The sequence below is a fragment of the Chiloscyllium punctatum genome, chromosome 23, assembly GCF_047496795.1.
Source record: "Chiloscyllium punctatum isolate Juve2018m chromosome 23, sChiPun1.3, whole genome shotgun sequence".
NCBI classification, from domain to species: Eukaryota; Metazoa; Chordata; class Chondrichthyes; order Orectolobiformes; family Hemiscylliidae; genus Chiloscyllium; species Chiloscyllium punctatum.
Window position 1 is genome coordinate 84558093 of NC_092761.1, and position 21652 is coordinate 84579744.

Genomic DNA, 21652 nt, shown 5'->3' on the forward strand with positions numbered 1-21652 from the left:
ATCTGACTAATCACATTTGTTAATGTCCTGGCCTTTTGCTTCTAATAACTCTTGGACAAACTGATGAAAACGTTTAAATGCAAAGAAATGTAGGGTAGTCAGATGTCCAAATGAGCAGTCTGTTATAATTTGAAAAAAAATATAAGTTAACACTGTTGGCCAGGCTCACATTTGAACTAAAAAACAATTGAAACCTGATTCACGTTTCATCTTTAGAAACTAATTATAAATCCAACCCACACTGAAGGAATAAAAATCTTGGGTTTCTGCTATATGTAAAGCTCCTACATAAATGCATTTCTAGAAGAGAAGTCGTGAAAATAGTGGTCAGCTAACCTGTCAATTAATTGTCAATTACGAAAGAGAGAGAGCATAAGGATGGCTGGTGCAGGAATGGTGACTGTCACGATAGTTTAGGAAGGATGAGCACGAAGGAAATTTGAAAACTGTGTCAGCCCTGAGGCTAGTATCTGAGCCAGGGGGTCGATTAGCTCAGTTGGCTGGACAGTTGGCAGAGTGATGTTAACGGGATGTGTTCAATCTCTTCACTCACTGAGGTTACAATGAAGGATTCTCCTCCTCAACCTCTCTCCTTACCTGAGGTGTGGTGACCCTCAGGTTAAACTCATTACCAGTCATGTGTGTCTGTCTCTCTCTCCCTCTATCAATTTTACTCCATTTTATGGGAATCACTGAAGCTTTTGATTGAGCTTTCTACATACCTTCCCAAAATGGGAGAAAGGTTATTTAAAAGACAAAAAAAAAGAAATTGGGAGGTTTCTGCCTTATTGTATCTGGTCTATGAACAATGTTTAAAGCACACTCAGGCCGTTCAGATGACAATAGAGAGAGCCTTAGAATTCTGACAGCATTGGTGTAACACATATTAACATTCCAAATCTAGGCCTTTACTTTTTGCTTTTCTTTAACATGTACACTTTGTTTTGCAATACACAAATTACTTTGTGTTTCAGCTCCAATACTTACCGAGACCTGAGGAAGAGTGTCTATGTGCCGTACACCCAGGGGAAGTGGGAAGGGGAGCTCGGGACAGATATCGTCTGTGTTCCACACGGCCCGAACGTCTCAGTCAGAGCAAACATTGCTGCCATCACAGAGTCAGACAAATTCTTCATCAATGGCTCCAACTGGGAGGGGATTCTGGGACTGGCATATGCTGAAATTGCCAGGGTAAGCTTTGAGTATTCTGCAATGATTTGGTACTTATATCTGATAACACCAAAAAGTGAAAGCTTATGTCGCTGTGTTTTCATTCCCTTTTCGTTTATTAAGCCATGATTGATAAAGCTGATACATGGAGTTAAGAGGTAGAAATGTCATTAAAAGTATACGCACCCTTACTCGTAGTTGTAAGTAAAATTCATTAGGTCATTCTAAAACAAGCCGATAGCAGTATAATGGTTACGCTACTTGACAAATAATGAAAGTAACTTTTTTATTCAATCATGGTACAGGGAGAAGGGAGTGGTGTGCTACCTTCTTGAATAGCTGCAGTCCATGTAGGTAAGTAGCCCAGCTGCAGGTAGACCCATAATGCTATTAAAGAGGAGATTCCAGGATTTTGGCTCAGTGACAGTGAAGGAAAGGTGATATACTTCCAAGTCAGAATGGTGAATGGTTTGCAGGGGAACGTGCAGGTGGTGGTGTTGCCATGTTTCAGCTGCCCTTGTCCTTCAACATGATAGTTGTGGGCTTGCAAGGTGCTGTCTAATGAACGTATATAAATTGCATTTCGATGCTACCACACATTACCTCTGGACACCTCACCCCCACCAAGCGTTTTACTGCCATTATAGTCAAGTGAATTTCCATCACTGTCATGACATGGAAAATATAACAGCCAATTTGAGGAGAGCAGGCTATCACTTTAATGACTAAATCATCTGAATTATAAAGTCTGATTTCATTACTTTGTCTCTCACAGCGATTCAGCAAACATGACTTGAAATCCTGCTACATCAGTTTGAGATTGAAAAACTGGTATCATTATAAGTGACTATGAAACTGTAAGATTCACTTCACCTTAAGATATTCTACTTGTCTTTCTTGGGACCTGAGGTGGCATGTGGCTCAGTGGTTAGTACTGCTGCATCCCAGCACCAGGAACCTGAGTTCCATTCCAGCCTCAGGTGACTGTTTGCGTGGAGTTTGCACATTGTCCCTGTGTCTGTGTGGGTTTGCTCCCACAGTCCAGGGATGTGTAGGTTCAGTGGTTTGGCCAATCTGAATTGCCCATAGCGTCCAAGGATATGACGGCTAAATGAATTAGCCGAGGGAAATGTCGGGTTACAGGGATTGGGTGGGATGCCCTTTAGAGGGTTGGTGCAGACAGTATGGCCTCTTTAGGGATTCTATGACCAACTGCTCACTGAAGTAGTCTAGCAAGCTACTTAGCCTAAGGAGTAGAATCACCTCCTCTGAGAGCAACTGGACATCAGCAGTGTGAACTGACACCATCCACGTTCTGAAAACAACTAAAAGAAAGTTAAACTGCTGTCTATGCACAATTTTTCACTTTTTAGCAACTTCACAATTCTGCCTGGAATCCCTGAGGAGCAGCAGCTCGATATCATAAACCAGGTCTGTCCTTGAGCAGCACTTGCTTGGAGTCTGTTCTGCGTGCAGTCTGGCATTGTGCCTCAGGTTTGATGACGGTGCAGTTATTTTTGGACGTCAGAACCATTGACTGTGGAGTGAGGGAGAGAGAGGAAGTGTAGAGTGTACTGTGCTGAACAATGACTTCCTCTTGCAGGATACCAGTTACAGGAATCAGGGCAGTGAGAGAGAATCTCATACTCCAACCAGATTAAGTTCAGATTGGCACCCATACTCTGACAAGAACTAGACAGGATGTTATCACAGAATTTAATTCTGCAGCTCAATCCTACAAAAAATGTTCCTACCATCAAATATTTAGGAGAAGCATAAATGCTGTAAAAATGTACGATTAACAATTTTTATTTATCAGATTTAATTTCTAAAGTCATTATCAGGAAATGATATGGTACTGATTACTGTGGGTTTCCCCTAAGGCGTATGGATTTGGTTATGTGTTACTGGATTGCAGTGTTTAACCCTCATTTCCTGAAAAATGTGACTTCTATTTTGTCCAAGGATGTCATTGGCTGGACAAGCATTGAGTGCCCATCTTTAATTACCTGGAGGACAGTTAAGAGTCAGCCACATTGTTGTAGGTCTGGAGTCATGTGCAGATGAGACTAGGTTAGAACAGGTATGGAGAGGTTGTTTCCCCTTGCAGGAGCAGTCTTAACAGGCTGACTAGCTCATATTCTGCTCTTATATCTTGGGGTGTCATGGTCAATGGTTCTCAACCACCCTACATGCCCTCTGTATTTCCTACTCATTCCTGTATCTTTCCTGACTTGGGGGTGTACGGTTGGGGGGAGGTGCGGAGTGGAGCAGAACTCTGGCTGACTACAGTCCCCTTTGACTAGGTTAAGGATGACTCCCCTTAGACTTTCAGACATGGCTGTTTGGTGGAAGCACATGTGTTCTGTTTAATAGATAGGATGCTGCGACATGTCATGTGACACAATGCTACATGCCGTATACCAATATGACTTGACTATTCAATTCTGACGAGTGTGGCAAGCTGCCTGGCCTCTACCTTATGCAGAAAGGTATGCCAGAGATACTGTGAACTTCAAAGTAAGTGCAAAGGGTTGGGATATCTGGTCAGCATGGACAGGTTGGACCGAAGGGTCTGGTTCCATGCTGTACATCTCTATGACTATGACTTAAGTGAGCCAAAAGTGCAAAGGTATACTTTGTTCCAGCATGTGAGGTGAGTGTTTGTCCCTGCCTACAAAGTAGCCTGGCAGCAGCATTACAGTGTCAGATCTCGCTGTGTTCCACATCGTACCCTTGAAGTGTTCATATTGGAGAGTGTACGTTTGTCTGAGATGTGCCTGATGATGTGGTGAAGCTGGTACCTGACTGGTGACGAAGTCAGTAGATGGTCACAACCCATGGAGCGTTCTGGCCAACGTGTTTGCCCACCATGAAGGCAGCTCATTGGTGCATTATGGTCCTTAGATGCCATTCATCTCCTATGTAAGGGCCTTAATTGCTGGTGGGTTGAGAAACTCCACAATGGACCTTCTCACCAAGAACATAATTGGTGAGATGGTGAGAAGATGGTGAGTATTTCACCAGAGCTCAATAATTTCCTTACCTCATCACCTTTTTGCCCAGAATTGGAAAAATCCACCCATTGACTCGATTTGGCACAGAAGCTGCCAGACCCGCTTAACGTTTTGAACACTTTCTGTCTTCGTTACAGATTTCCAGTATTTTGTTCTTAGAGTCACAGAGATGTACAGCACAGAAACAGACCATTCGGTCCAACTAGTCCATGTCAACCATGCCAATCCTAAATTAATCTCGTCCCATTTGCCAGCATTTGGCCCATATCCCTCTAAACTCTTCCTATTGATATACCCACCCAGATGTCTTTTAAATGTTGTAATTGTACCAGCCTCCACCACTTTCTCTGGCAGCTCATTCCATACACGCACCACCCTCTGCATGAAATTGTTGCCTCTTACGTCCCTTTTATATCTTTCCCTTCTCATCTTAAATCTATGCGCTCTAGTTCTGGACTCCCCCACCCCAGGGAAAAAGACCTTGTCTGTTTACACTACCATGCCCCTCATGATTTTATAAACCTTTCTAAGGTCACCCCTCAGCCTCTGTCACTCTAGGGAAAACAGCCCTAGCCTATTCAACCTCTCCCTATAGCTCAAATTCTCCAACCATGGCAACACTCGTGTAAATCTTTTCTGAACCCTTTTAAGTTTCACAACATCCTACCTATAGGAGGGAAATTGGAATTGCACATAATATTCCAAAGGTGGTCTAACCAATGTCCTGTACAGCTGCAACATGACTTCCCGACTCCTATACTCAATGCACTGACCAATAAAGTAGAGCATACCAAACACCTTCCTCGCTATCCTATTCACCTACGACTCAATTTCAAGGAGCTTTGAACCTGCCTCCCAAGGTCTCTTTTTTCATCAACACTCCCATTAGATTAGATTAGATTACTTACAGTGTGGACAACAAGTCCACACCGCCCCACCGAAGCGTAACCCACCCATACCCCTACCCCTACATCTACACCTACCCCTTACCTAACACTACGGGCAATTTAGCAATGGCCAATTCACCTGACCTGCACATCTTTGGGACTGTGGGAGGAAACCGGAGCACCCGGAGGAAACCCACGCAGACACGGGGAGAACGTGCAAACTCCACACAGTCAGTCGCTTGAGGCGGGAATTGAACCCGGGTCTCTGGCGCTGTGAGGCAGCAGTGCTAACCACTGTGCCACCGTGCCGCCCATTAGGTATATAAGTCCTGCCCTAATTTCCAAAATGCAGCATCTCACATTTATTGTATTAACTTGTAGAAAGACTCTAACTGTGTATTTAATTACATGATTAATCATGCGAGATGGTAAGTATTTATATCTTGAGGAGCTGCACAACAGTAACACAAAAACGTGTGGACAAGCCTGTTGTAAACTCTTTGAGACACCTGACCTGTTGTGAACATAAAGCACTCCAAGACATACTCCCCGCCCCCCCCCCCCCCCCACCAACATTTGCTCAGATGCATCAAGGTTTTCCTTGCATTCATGGAAAGTGTCCGAGTGCTCAGTTGCAGACTGGACTTGTGTATGTGTCTTTCAAGTTTTCCTTCTGATACACCACAGCAGCAAAGTGAGGGACTGTAATAGTTTTCCTCACATGCGGATCTGTTGATTTTTGACACCAATACTCTCCTTCCTCCCCTGCTGTAGTGCTGGAAGAACTGGATCAGGTTCTAATGAGTGTTTCCCGCATTGAACTGGCAATCTTGTACTGCAGATCATACACTGATGTTTCAGCTAATGTAGCCTTAGGGGAAGGTACAATGCAAAGCACTTAGCTGAAAGGTTGCCTATGATCTGGTGACAGAAGAGAGATGATTATTTTCTATTGTGCCTGTGCTCATCTGGGGAGGACATGAAGAATATTTCATATTTCAGTCCCTCCCCCCAACCTAGAGTCAACATTAACCACTGTAAGATTATCTTATGCACAGAAAAGCTCCCTCTGTACTGTTCCAATGTCTAATCTTGGAAGCATATCACTACTGCAACAGAATGGAGCTTTTATTTCCCCATGCTATCTATCCTGTGTGTTCTCTGTGTGAGATTGCCAATTTTCTGCTGCATTAAGGGCAGTTTTGTGCTGTATCTAATAAGAAATATATTAGAGCTGTGGAAACGGAGTTCACACAGGACCTTTATAGCCATCATCGTGAGAATCCTATCATTCTTAGCTCAACGTGAACCAAGATGCCAGTGTAAAGCCATATTGAGATTGATGGTGAGTTTACATAGAAACCAAATTATTTACATGGAAGAACCGCAATGAATCTGAGTCAAATTGATACTCAACCTTCTTCATGTGTCAGAGTTGAAAAGTGTGGCACTGGAAAAGCACAGCAGGTCAGGCAGCATCCAAGGAGCAGGAGAGTTGATGTTTCGGGCATAAGTTCTTCATCAGGAATGTGGAGGGGGAATGGGGCTGAGAGATAAATAGGGGGTTGGGGACGGGGGGAGGGTAGGTGGGAGGGCAGTAGGTGGAGGCAGATAGGGGTTTAGAGTGGTGCTGGAAAAGCATAGCAGTTCAGGCAGCATTCACTGAGCAGGAAAGTCGACGTTTCGGGCAAAAGCCCTTCATCACGATGCTGCCTGATGCTCCTCAGATGCTGCTGTGCTTTTCCAGCACCACTCTAATCCAGAATCTGGTTTCCAGCATCTGCAATCATTGTTTTTACCTGGATGCAGATAGGGGGAGACTGTGATAGGTCGGTGAGGAGGGTGGAACGGACAGGTGGGAAGGAAGATGGACAGATAGGACATGTGCCAATATGGCCTAGACGTTTCAATTTGGTATTATCTTAACACTAATGTCGAAAAAAATGCAATTGCATTTATGTAGTGTCTTAAGTGCACCACAATATCCCACATAATCAAGCAAATTTGGCATTGAGCCATGTAAGGAGGTATTGGGACAGAGGACCAAAAGTGTAGTCAAAGGGGCAAGTTTTAAACAGCATTTTAAGAGAAGAGAAAGAGGCAAATCCAATGCTTAAGACCCAGGCAGCTGAGTGCATGCTCGCCACTTCTGGACTAATTAAAATCAGGGATGGCCACAATTAGAAGGACACAGTGAGCTTTAGAGATTTTGGGCCAGAAGGCCTGTTCCTGGGCTGTCCTGTTCTAGACAGACATGATTCCAGAGGTAGCGAGGGGTGAAGGCACAGAGATTTGAAAACAAGGGTGAGAGTTTGTGTATTGAAGCAGTTCCAGGCTGGATGCTGGTGCGAGTTTGTGAGAACTGGAATCGGTATACTCCAAGATCGCAACAGCAGTGTTCTGATTGAGCTCAACTATGCAGATTGTAAACCATGTGTTAACTTATCCCAGAATGGGCCAAATAGGGAGAAAACAAAGCACTAACCAATTTCAATTTAAAGGGGAACTGCATTAGTTTGAATTACTGCACATATTATTTGAATTTATTTACATCTCTGTGCATATTGATGTCTCATTCATTCATTATTCGCACATATTTTTGCAGCCTGGATTTCTGTTTGCATTTCAGCATGAACACAAATATTTTCTGAGAAGTCATTCAGTGATATCAGGAATAAGGAGTGTTGTACTCCATAAGCACTTTTAATGCTGTCGATGATAACAATTGAGGGTTAAACACAAAGTACCTGCTTCTGGGCTGCTTTTTGTCAGAAATATCTCAAAGGAATATTACAACACGAAGATCAATTTTGTGCCTCTAATATGGAAAATCACTCCAAGGTGCCTTACAGAGTGTATTCAAACCAAAAGCTATTGCCTCTTGAGTCAAAGAAGGGGCAATGCAGTTGGTGGCCCCTAGATTTCTTGTGGAAGTATGGATGCTGAGGAGGACAAAGTGGTCACAAGGCTAAGAGGTTTAAGAAAGGAATTCCCTAGCCTTTTGGGCTGAGGTAGCTGATGGCTTGATGGGCAGTGGTGGAGTAGGAGCAATTAGATTGAGCAAGAGGTCAGATTTGGCAAAGCATGATTTTCCCAGAGGAGGTCAGATAGGGAGGAATGAGGCCACAGAAGGATTTGAGGATGAGAATTCTAAATCAAATCGTTCAGCGACTGGAAACCACTAAAGGTTAGGATTGATGGGTGAACCTGTCCTGCGTGAAAAAGAAGCTTAACAAACTTATATGTATCTGGGAAAGAAGCAACTTGTGTTTGCAATTGTCACAATGATGGGCCAGGAGATTGATCTACCTTAATGTGATTTAATTAAACACATGGCATACTGGTGAATAAACAAAATAAGAGACTTGGCACAACTGCACCAGGGCAGTGTTCTTTTAAGGAAGAGTTGTGGAACCCAAACAAGCCTGAGAGATATCACTAAATGTGATGATGGTTCCCCCCCCACCATGATACTAATTCTGATTATGCAGCAATTCAGATGTTAATATGCAGAGCGCTCCTTCAGTAGCTAGGGCCAAGCATTAATTCACTTTTACAATTTAATCAGCGCAGTGAAAATCAGTTTTAGATTGGATACTTTCTACTTACTGAGGGCTGCCATTGATTGCTGCACAGAGATTCTTGGCAGTCGTTAAATTTTTAATATTTTTTGTGCTTATCAAGACAACTCTACACAATAGAAGAGCTCTTGGCAGTCAGTATAATCCGCAAGCAGTCTCTGACCTGCTCACAGTCCGAACTTAATGGGGAAAAGTTCCTTCTTCTGTATGCAAAATCATAATTTTGTTCTTCATAAATTTAGTAATTTGGAAAATGGAGATCTTTCCCCGTTGTGTCTGCATCCAAATCACTACAATTGCCCTACTCTTCTCCTGCTGTTACATGCCACATTTTGCAAATAAAGGATCTGGAATGAAGAGTCTAATGATGACCATGAATCCATTGTTGGTTGTCAGAAAAACTCATCTGGCTCACTAATGTCCTTTAGGAAAAGAAACTGCCTTCCTTACCTGGTCTGGCCTACATGTGACTCCAGACTCACAGCAATGGGGTTGACTCTTAACTGCCCTCTGGGCAACTAGGGATGGGCAATAAATGACCTAGCTAATGGCACCTATATCCTGTGAGTGAATATAAAAAGTCATCTGTGGGGATGTGGATCACCAGGGAGCCAGAAGTAGTGGTGTACTGGAGGAGACTTTGGAGACAGGGAAGAATGAGGTTGTGGAGTGTGTTTAAAACAATGTTCAGTGTTTCTTAACCACAGCACTGTCAGACTGGGAGCCAGTGTCCATCAATTAGCAAGGGGGTGACAAGCGAACAGGGCTTGATGCAAATCACAACTGTGGGCAGCAGAGTTATGGAGGAGCTCGGTGTGGTAGTTGGGAGGCTGCCAGGAAGCCATTGAGTCCTGACTGTGAATTTCAAACACAAGCTGTGAAACTGTATCAGTGGATTTTGAACTGCAATTAGAAGTGCGACTAAGCAATGGATGCAATGGCAAATATAAACTCAAACACAATCCCAATTGCACAATCACCGGGAATGGAAATTCAGGCAAATTAGCTATATGCAAACAAACAAACTCATGCACCATTGACCACAGAATCAACAATGAATCTGTGAATATCTGAGGACATTTGTCACTCTTAACAGCAAAAACTGCACTAATCCATTCCCGGGTGATTCTGAGATATTATTGTTGGAAATTCTAATGAAATCCACCTCTGATGTGATTGCTTTTTCAGAATTGCAGACAGATGAGCTGCTGACAATGTACTGCTATATCTGTGACTATTAGTTGCATCTCATCAAGTGCAGATGGGATAAGATTTCAGGTCTGACCTGAATATGTCGCAGTTTAGTTTTGAGGGATTGAAAAGGAGGGTGAGATGTTTAATGCTGAGGCGTTGGTGGATTGGGAGCTAGTGGAGGTCAACTGATGACCAACTTGCTGGTGGGTGAATTGATGTGAGTTAGGGGAAGGACGGCAGAGGTTTTAGACGAGCTCAGATTCACAAACGGTGAAAGATGGGATGCCAGCCAAGGGAGTTGAAATCACCAAGCATGAAAAGACATTTGGTGCAGAGGCTGTGTTAAGAAAGCAGTGATGATCTTGTGATTGCAAGCAGCAGGTTGAGATTATCAATAAAATAGAAACTTCTAAATATTCCTGAAAAAATATACATTTGTCAAACCTTTAAATGTTGCACTCATTTGGACAAGACACAAGAAATACCAAAGTAACGGGAAGACAACATTTATAATGGATGAGAGGAGAGTACTGATTGGTTGGTAAATGAACTGTGATTGGTAGAGGTGTTGCCATGGAGAATGCACCAAATAATGGCATTTAAAATTTTAAAGGAGAGACATGAAGGAGTGGTACAAGAGATATTCATAAGGGGAAGATGTCTCAGAAATCTTGTTTTCACAGCTAGGTAAGATATAGTGAAATTCTTGTCTTGTTTCTAAGTGGAGAATAAGGGTGAGACGAGATGTTTGTCACCAAAGTTAAAATCCAATTATTCTTTTTCTCATTTTTACCTGCCTGTCCATGGCAAGGTCAGCATTTATTGCCCATCCCTAACTGCTCTTGAACTGAGTGGTTTCCCAGGCCACTTCAGAAAGCAGTAAGAGTCAACTACATCGCTATGAGTCTGCAGCCAGACAGGTTAAAGAGGGCAGATGGCCCTGCTTAAATGGACATGAGTAAACCAGTTGAGTTTTTACAACAAAATATCATGTATATCATGGTCTCCATTACTAAACTACACACTTTCGATTCCAGATTTTTAAAATAACTGGCTCACCCAGCTGCCATGGTGGGACTTGAGCCCATTTATCCAGAATGTTAATCTGGGCCTGTAGATTACAAACGCAGTGATTTAGCTATGGCACCATCATCTCCCCTTCGTGTAGCATGGGATAAAGTTGTAGAGTGGATAGAGTGGAATCACTTTGAAACACGAATGAATTGAAGTCCAGATTTCAGTAATAGGAGCATAATAAGTCTCACTATCTGAGAAATAGACTGAGCCAGATACAAATATAAAGGTTCCTTTGATTCATGCGGTTAATATTCAGTTAATGAACTCCTAAAGTGGCAGCTCCGCTCCTATCTGACTTGCACATGAGGAAAGTTAATTCCACTTCTCTGCTCAGAAACAATACGTGAAGCTGTGATTGAACTTGTCAGCAAATGCCAATGAGCTTTCTCGGAATAACATCAATATGAAGAATGCCAGCACAGACGAATCAATCTCATTTATTACGGTAGCATTTCCAGCAATGTTGTCACTAGATTTGCTCAGTGGATCTATATCACTTCCTGGTAGGGAAAATTAGAAATGATAAACTATTATTTAGCAAAATGTTTTGCATATCATGCGGGCTAATACTGTCACTCTGTGAGATGTAAATTTTAGGTTGAAATTTTGCTCCACCATATAATCTAGGAAGGCCCAGCGATGTAGTCCTGAGGGAGTGCTGTATTGTTGGAGGTGCCAGCATTCTGTTGAGATGTTCAAATGATGCCCTGTGTGGTGGACTGTAAAGATTTCACAGCACCCTTTTATGTCTAGGCCCAGCAATCCTCCCATCCTCAAACACAGGGCTCAATTTCCAATCAAATTGGCTGAATGTCAACTTTGGGGACTCCTATGGAGAGCTTCCTTCTGTAGGCCCTGGAGACTTTTCTTGCTCGCTATTTTGATGCTTATCTCATCATACGTGAGCCACTCTCCTCATGACCACTCCTAGGTTATCAGATGTCCGCCAGCTGGGACCTTAAGTACTTCAGCCATTGATGCCGTATTTGACCCTTAGCCGTGCGTTGTGTCAAAGACAGGCACAATGGTCTGAAGCAGCAGCGGGATCACTGACACCAATCAACAAAATTATTGACCTGCTGAGCTCCGCAAGAATAAGTGCCCCTTTCTGCCACCTCATACTCACTTTGACTCTGCTGTGACACCCACCTCCCAACAATGCCAGTTGTCTACTGCTCTCGCAAATGCAAGTAACATCTTCTCTCAGTGACTTTCACCCACCCAAACCCTGCAAATTAATAACCCTCCCTGCCGCATGCACTTTCTACCCACTGTCTTGGGACATTTCACCACCTTTTCTCAGTGAGGACAACCAGTCCCCATGACTAACTGTGGACCCCTCAATTCTTGATTCATGCTAAATATAATAAACTACTGGATCTTGGTGGCATGATGGTTAGCGTGGCTGCCTTGTAGCACCAAGGGCATGGGTTCAGTTCCACCCTTGGGTGGGTGAAATTGGAAGTTGCATGATGCCCAGTTATAGTCAAACAGGTTTAGTTGAAAGCCAGTCCAACACCAGCACCTACACATCATGGCTTCCTTTGGGTGACTGTGTGGATTTTGCATGTTCTCCCCCTTCTGATTTCTCTCCACAAACGCTGTCAGACCTGCTGAGCTTTTTGAGCAATTTCTGTTTTTGTTTGCTGAATGCAGAGTGTATTTACACAATGCATTTGACAACACAAGGATGGTCTGGAAATGCTATTGAAATTTACAGCGATTTGAAATACTTGTTGAGATGTAGTCACTGTGGCAACATAGACAATTCTGAGCCCAACCAACACCCACGAACAGAAATGTGATAACACTCAGGATCGAATGACCAGACTCAATAGTGTAAACGGCAGGAGTCAGCTCTCAATGCCTGCAACACTAATTTCAATCTAAAATAAACATTAGTATAAAAACAGCTTGAGCTAAATCATTGTCTAGATGAGATAATGACCAGATAAATTTTTTTGAGCAGTGTTATTTGAGGGATAAATATTGGCCAGAATACTGGTGCACCAATGTGCATTGAACAGGATTCTAATGAGCTGGCGTTCACTCTTGTGCTCATCTGTTTACAGAATTGTTCATTTTTATGATGATATTTGTAATCTTATTTCATATTTAGTCTTTGTGTATTTTCAGTTTGCAATCTGGCTGTGCAAATAAGAAGGGAAAATATTGCAAATGTCTCATAAACGTAACTAATTTACTGAAGGGATGGATTCAGGGCTCTCTCTGTCTGCTTTCTTTGAAGGTCACACCTTGGTTTTACATTTTAATGAGAGTTGCAAGACGATGAATTAAATGGGGTTGCCTGTGGTTGTGCAAATGGCATGGGCTGGCAATTTTTTTTTGCCTTTTGTCAAAAATTGATAGTGTAAAAGCAACCCATTTAGCTGTCCGTGCTATCATAATTGACAGCATGAAAGGGCTCTATTTATTTGCCTAAACAGCTTGAAAGGACCCATGTAGCTATCTGAGCTACTATGGCTGACAGCAGTGAAATTACCCATTTAGCTGTCCATCTCATATGACAAGGTGAGAGTAATGCACTTAGCTGTTCCTGCAGAATTGGAATATAATAAACAGCTGTAATTATTTTATTAATAAGAATATATATCAAGTTGGAGCCTTTTCCTAAAGTGAAAGAGACAGATATATGGTCTGAGCTTGCTTGGCAAGCAATTATTTCCATCAATCACCAATAATGAAGATGGTTTCCTGTCTGAGACTGAGTATCAAGAAGTCTGACATTGAGTGAGCATTGCGCTTGGTCAAGATTCCTCAGCCACCGTTAGTTTAATTTTACACTGCATGAGCAAACACTGTCACTGATTCATGACAATAATTCCCAGGAAGCCAACCACTTGCACAGCTACAGGCTGTATTTAAAGTTTCTCACTTGCAAGGGCAAAAGATCCAACCAGGCAAGGAGAGAAATCTTAGCCCCTCAATCTGGGAACAGGCCAATCCATCTCGCCTGACCTCTGTGCCCCTCCCCCCGCATCCTCCTCCCCACTCCCAGTTGAAGCCTTTTTATCCTGAGACATTGCACTGTTGTCATCTTTGCTCCCAGGCTTGGTATTAATCTGGCATGTATTGAACATTCTTGGAATAGTTTTTACTTTGCTTCGGGCGGCACAGTGGTTAGCACTGCTGCCTCACAGTGCCAGGACCCTGGTTCAATACCAGCCTCAGGCAACCACATGGAGTTTGCACATTCTCTCTGTTTCTGTCAGGTGTTCTGGTCTCCTCCCCCATGTCCAAAGATGTGCAGTTTGGGTGGATTGGCTGTGTTAAACTGCTCCATAGTGTTTCGGGATGTGCAGGCTAGTTGGACTAGCCTTGGAAAAGCAGGGTTACAGGGATAGGATGGAGATTGGGTCTGGCTAGGATGCTCTTTGGAGGGTCGGTGTAGACTTGATGGGTTGAATGTCCTCTTTCCATTTAATCATTCTGGTTGGGAATTCAGGAAAGTCTTCTTAACTCAAGAATGTGGAGAAAATGCAGAACTTTCTATCACAAAAGGTGATTAGAGTGAATAGCATGCACAGATCTTAAGAGAAAGTAATGTAAGTAGATAGAAGAGAGAGAAACGTAGGAGACTTTATGGGGTATAGTTACTGCTGCAGGGATTGTCTGTTTCAGTGCTGTAAATGCTATGTATTAATTTGCAATTTTATTTCTCATCCTAAGGTTCCAATGCAAACAGTTACTTTAAAAACGTAAAAAGATCCTCGGGACTAGTTTACTTACTAAGTAGTTCATTAGGAATTTGCTCCATTTATAATATCTCAAGGCTTTCAATTAAGTTGGAGTTTAGTAAGCATTTCCTACCATCATTTATTCCATTTTATTTATAGAACAGTTAATCATGACTACTAGAAAGAACAGAGCTGATATAAAAATATACTCATAATTTTTCGATCTTGTCAACCCCATTCACTTTTAGTTTAATCAACAAAACAGTTGTTTTCTTGGATAACAGGAGTGGACCAGCTCCCATTCTTACTACCTCAGATCATAGAATCCCTGGAGTGAAGAAGCAGGCAATTCAGCCCATCAAGTCCACATCAACCCTCTAAAGGGCATCCCACCCAGACCCTACCCTATAATTCCCACGGCCAATCCACCTAACCTGCACATCTTTGGACAAAGGGAGGAAGCCAGAGTGCCCAGAGGTAACCCACACAGACACAGGGAGAACATGCAAACTCCACACAGACGGTCACCCAAGGGTGGAATCGTGGAATCGTGGAATCAAACCAGCGCCCCTGATGATGTAAGGCAGCAGTGCTAACCCCTGCATTTTTACCCACTGCTGCTATTGTGGAGATACTGGTTTTGATCTGCAGTTTATACTGTGTCAGTAGTTTCTGTGGTGGAAGTAATAGAATAAAGGATAGCTGTGCATTTATGTGGCACCATTCACAATCGCAGGATCTTGTAAGATACCTAACAGTCATTTCAGTTAATTTGAATTGTAGTCAATGTTACAAAGTAGGAAACATGGCAGCTAATTTGCACACAGCAAGCTCCCAAAAATATCAATGCATTTGGGTAATAGCAAATGAGAAACTCCACAGCTTTGCTTCAAATAGCATCACAATCTCTGTCATTTAAGCTGAAAGCCATTGAGCAGTATGCTTACTTTCAAATCAGAAAATTCAAGTCCCTCTCTGGATCTTCTGTGTAGAAGAGTGCTTGTGGTGCAATGCTAGTGACCTCACCCCTGCACCAGGAGTTCTTAAGCTCAGGCCCCACCTAATGCAGACATATGTGGTATTATTGCACAGCAGGTTGGTTAGAAAAATTTCTCTAGCTTAAGTTAAAAGCTTAAGGTCAATGCCCCCAATGTAATACTGGGGGAATGTTGCAGTCTACTTTTTCAATTTAAACTGAGGCTCTGTCAGTTCTCTCAGATGGCTGTGAAAAATGTCAAGGCACTCTTTGCTAAAGGGGACTGACAAACCTGACATAAAAAGCATGTTTCCTCATGTGGAGCAATCTGCAATTTTTTTTAGGATAAAGGATAGCAGATTTAAAACAGGGTTGAGGAGAAATCACTTCTCTCAAAGACTCATGAATCTGTGGGATTCACTACCCCGGAGCATGGTGGACACTGGAACATTGCACACATTTAAGGAGGTTACAGATAAGATGTTTAATGAGTAATGGGTTGAAGGGTTATGGAGAGTGGACAGGAAAGTGGAACAGCTGCTGTGATGAGATCAGCCATGATCGTATCCAATGGAAGAGTACATCTGAGGGGCTGAATGGCCTACTCTTGCTCCCAGTTTTTACATTCTGTGCTGAAGAAGAGCAGGGAAATGCTCTGAGATGTCCTTGTCTGGAATTTATTCCTTAAGCAACATCACTAAAATATGTTATCTGGCCATTATCACAGGGTTGTTTGTTAGGGCTTGCAGTGTATTAAATGGCTCCCACATGTATTACCTTACACAGGACAAGGCTGGCCTTTGCTTTACCGTCTCATCTGAAATATAACGCCTCCTCCTGTCAGCATTGCACCCACACTGTCAGCCTTGATTATGCAAAATCCAAAAGAAATGCAGATGCTGTAAATCAGAAACAGAAACAGAAACAGAAATTGTTGGAAAAGCTTAGCAAGTCTGGCAGCATCTGTGGAGAGAAATCAGAGTTAATGTTTTGGATTAAGTGTCCCTTCATCAGAACTGGACTGAACTCAGCCTTGATGATGTGAACAGGTCTCTGGAATGGGATATGATTCTGGAGCTTATGATTCAGAGTTGAAAGTGGTTGAGGTCTTCAGGTAGGGAAGAACGTGGTGGCTCAGTGGTTAGCACTGCTGCCTCATAGCACCAGGGTCCCAGGTTCGATTCCAGCCTCAGGTGACTGTCTGTGTGGGTTTCCTCTGGGTGCTCCGGTTTCCTCCCACAGTCCAAAGATGTGCAGGCCAGGTGAATTGGCCACGTTAAATTGCCCATAGTGTTAGGTGTATTAGTCAGAGGGAAATGGGTCTGGGTGGGTTACTCTTTGGAGGTTCAGTGTGGACTTGTTGGGCCGAAGGGCCTGTTTCCACACTGTAGGGAATCTAATCAAACAAACCAAAATAACTGGGGATCCAAAACCTAATCATGTCAGGCCATTCTTAATGAAAGTATGTGCATTTCAGATCGGGATAGGATCACGTTCTGGTCCCAAAGCCTGTCCAGGATGGATAGCCTGCTGCAATTTTCTGTCCTGACCCACAACAGGAAAAAGAAGGCTTTGATTGAAGTGCTGGGGGAATAGATTTTCTGCTTCTTTAATAACATGCCACACAAGATCAGCAGCTTCAGAAATAGTGGAAAAGAAAATTAACAGAGAAACAAGTTCTTTGAGCAAGGTTTTAATCTTTGATGCATAGAAGAAATATTTAAATAAACAAGATTGGATTCATGACTCATTCATAATTAATAACCTTTTGTGGGGATGTGAAAAACAGTTAATCCCAGTTCCTAGGCATTAGTCGCTTCACTAATAAAATTATAGTAGGGTAATCTTCATTTATAGAAACCAAATCAAATTTCCCAGTCCTGTTACTTGAAGTAGAATGCAGGGATCAAATTGTGGAGAAGTGGATCTGGCTATCCTCCCCCAAACAATTGTTAGGATTGCACTAAAAGTGTGTGTGTGTGCGCGCGCATGTGTTTGTGTATATGTGTGTGTGTGCGTGTGTGTATCGCAATCAGCTGTTCTGAAACAGCAGCTGATGTTTCCTGATGTTACAAACCAGGGAAATCAAATGTCACTCATTAGGAGTGACCCACATTGACTTGAACATGTGAACAACAACATGCGTTTCAGTCAGTTGGCTGATTGTATCACTCTTACTTCTCGCAGATATCAATCTTAACATTTGCCTGCTGTTGACATTTCTATTTGAATTGTCGTGTGTTCGTTTTCCTATAATGGTTACTTGGCTTCCTCTCTCAGGATTAAGAGGTGGAAAACAAATGAACATTGTTTATTTTTTTAACCCATTCTCCTTAAAGTAGGTGAAGTGCATTCAGAGACTCGAATTAACATGGGACCATGTTCATTGCCTTCACGCATTGAGGCAGATTGAGGAAGTCAAGAGGAAGTTAACAAAAATAATACAGGCCTGAATGTTCCCTGTTCCAGCAGATGAGTCTGGTGTGATGGGGAAGAGGGCAAGGAAAATAGCCAGGAGTATCAGGATGACTTCCCGACTCCCTGCCAGGCAACTTTCCTAGAAATAATAAAAACTGCAGATGCTGGAATCCAAAGTAGACAAGCTGGAGGTTGGAAGAACACAGATATTGAACTCTGGACCTGAAGAAGGATTACATTCAAAACGCTGACTTCTCCACCACCTGATGCTGCCTGGCTTGCTGTGCTCTTCCAGCCTCCTGCTTGTCTACTCAGGCAAATTTCTCAGGACGGCCTGGGACTTGGATCTGATGCCTGCTGACTGGTGGTAGGCAGCCAATATACAATTTTAAGGCTCCAATTTGAGAAAGTTAGGAAGGCTCATGGGCATTCTGCCAGTAGTAGAGCAGCATCTGCTCTATGGAGATGTCCTCTTGGATGTAGGGGTGGGCCATCCAAGGCAGAAGGTTTCACTTGGAAAACATAAGTCTACTTGGCTTTCTAAAATGATGCCTCTCAAAATAGAGAGGCTGTCACATTCTCTGAGCTGCCTCAGAAGCACCAATTAGGAGGCAGCCTTCAGGAATCTAGTTTGGGAGGACGCGTGATGAAGATGCTTAATGAGATTATGAGGCATCACTGACATGATTATGTGGAAAGAATTGGAAGGGATAGTGAGCAAATGTGAAAGTACGAAGCTGTAACTAAAAGACTTTTGCAGGACACAATGGACATAAAGAAAAGTACTCTGGGAAACTAAACAGAGTAAGACCCCACAGAAATTACTAATAGTCATGCCCATAATAACGGCTGTGCATCCTACAGTACAACAGTGACTATATATCAAAAGCGCTCCATTGATGATAAAGCACTTTGTGCCATCTGGCAGTTGTGAATGTTGCTATTCAATTGCAAGGTTTTTCTTTCTTTTCTCCTTTCTGAGTGTTGAATGCTCAGCTATTGATTTATACCATTGTACTGGGATCACTGAATATGGCAAGAGCTGATCCCAGCTTGCGAAGTATGGCCAATGGATAAGGAAGTGAGTTTTACAGATATCTTTTTTGTGCTAGATAAGCATTGGAATCAAATTTGAAGCCAAACCAGCAGAAAAGTAATGTTAACTTTGTAATAAGAAGACCAGAGAAATAGGATCGGGAGTAAGCCATTTGGCCCCTTGAGCTGACACTGCCATTCAGTGGGATCATGGCTGATCTGACATTCCTCATGTCCACTTTCCTGCCTTTCCCTATATCTCTTGATTCCTGTCATGATCAAGAATTTACCCATCTGAGCCTTAAATATACGAGGAGTCTTCCCCCCACAGCTCTGTGTGGCAAGGAGTACCAAAGGCTCACAGCCATCTCAGGGACAAAATTCCTCCTCATCTCAGTCTTAAATTTATTCTGAGACCAAGCCCTCTGGTCCTAGTCTCTCCCATGAAGGAAAACATCCTCTCAGCATTGACCCTGTCAAGTCCCTCAAGTCTCCTATGTCTCAATGAGATCATCTCTCATTCTTATAAACACCAGAGAGTAGGGTCCCAATCTCTTTAACCTTTGCTCACAAGACAATCCCTCCATACCAGGGATCATCTTAAGTATCTCCAATGAAATAATATCTTCCTTTACATTAGGGAACCAAAACTGCTTACAGTACTCCAGATGTGATCTCACCAGCATCTTGTACAGTTGCAGTAAGACTTCCTTACTATTATACACCAACCCCCTTGAAACAATGGCCAGCATTCTATTAGCCTTCCAGATTACCTGCTGCACCATGATGCTAGCTTTCTGGCTTGGCTAGTGATGCCCACATCCCATAAATTAATAAATAAAAGTTCATGGGAGTATTAAAAAGCAAGATTTGGCACTTAGTCATATATAGTTATTAGGACAGGTGACTAATGTTTGGTTAGAGAGGAAGGAGTAATTGAAGGAGGACCGAGTGATGGAAGAGCATTCGGGTTTATGGAGGTACTTCCAGAGTTCAGTGCCTAGCAGTGTTGCGTTCTGCTGCGTTATGGTGAAGCAAAGGGAGAGGCTGAATAGGCTGGAGCTATTTTCTCTGGAGCTCAGTTGGGGGCTGAGGGATGGCCTTTACAGAAGTTTATAAAATCATGAGGGGCATGGGTAGGGTGAATAGCCAAAGTCTTTTTTTCCCAGGATAGGGGAATCCACAACTCGACGACATAGGTTTAAAGTGAGAGAGGAAAGATATAAAAGGGACCTAAGGGGCAATATTTTCATGCAGAGGGTGGTGCATGTATGGAATTAGCTGCTAAAGGAAGTGGTGGAGGCTGGTACAATTACAACATTTAAAAGGCTCTGGATGGGTGTATGAAAAGGAAGGGTTTACAGGGCTATGGGTCAAATGTTGGTAAATGGGACTAGATTAATCTAGGATGCCGAGTCAGCATGGATTAGTTGGACTGAAGTTTCCATGTTTCCATGCTCTATGACTCTGATTAAAATCAGGATTTGGAGATATTGTCCCCATGCGCTGAAACCAATATTGGACATGCTCACAAACATCCTATAGCTTTTCAGACATGTACTTGGGAACATTATCTTGTAGTGCATTCACAATTTTTAAGAGTATGGTCATACATTTTCTCCCCTTTTGGGGAATATTGATGGGATTCCAAGACTGATTATCAGCTATTGAACCACATTATGGATGTTCTTTCTGTAGCTAACAACCCCAGGTGTGGTTCTCGAACCCAGGGCTTCTCACTGAGATATAAGGACACTGACAATGTGCCGCAAAACATCCCACTGTGTTGGTTGTAACAGGCTAACTGAAATGACAGGACCGCTCTGGAGAAAGAGGAGGCAATGTTGTTTTTAAAGCTAATAGTATCATCCTATGGAGGAAGTGAGAAATGAAGGGATTACTGTGAAATAACTATTAATGTATCACCCATCAATTCCATTCAACAAAGGCATTCCACCATGTTTCATTGGTTGGTAGGTTTGTATGTACATATTTGAATGTACAGAGTTGAAGCAAGCAATAGTAACACATGAAAAGTTAAAGAATACTACCTATACTTAGTACAGAAGAAATGATTAAATCAGTAAAGACAATCCAATGTGCTTCAAGTTTTAGATTTATAGGTATTATGGGCCAGTGGTGGCTTAATGGTACTCTCACTAGACTAGTACATCCACCAATATCATTTATTGTATCCGTTGCTCCCGATGTGGTCTCCTCTACATTGGGGAGACTGGGTGCCTCCTAGCAGAGCGCTTTAGGGAACATCTCCGAGACACCCGCACCAATCAACCAAACCGCCCCGTGGCCCAACATTTCAACTCCCCCTCCCACTCTGCCGAGGACATGGAGGTCCTGGGCCTCCTTCATCGCCACTCCCTCACCACCAGACGCCTGGAGGAAGAACGCCTCATCTTCCGCCTCGGAACACTTCAACCCCAGGGCATCAATGTGGACTTCAACAGCTTCCTCATTTCCCCTTCCCCCACCTCATCCTAGTTTCAAACTTCCAGCTCAGTTACTGTCTCCTTGACTTGTCCGACCTGCCTATCTCCTTTTCCACCTATCCACTCCACCCTCTCCTCCTTGACCTATCGCC

General features: G+C 42.9%; 1 protein-coding gene across 1 annotated transcript in view; it reads left to right on the forward strand.

Moving 5' to 3' along the window:
• bace1 (beta-secretase 1) overlaps positions 1-21652 on the forward strand; it is a 133666-nt gene that overhangs the window by 59288 nt on the left and 52726 nt on the right. The window contains exon 3 of the mRNA XM_072593338.1: positions 975-1191. Coding sequence (XP_072449439.1) covers positions 975-1191 — 217 coding nt within the window. The remainder of the gene's footprint in view (positions 1-974; positions 1192-21652) is intronic.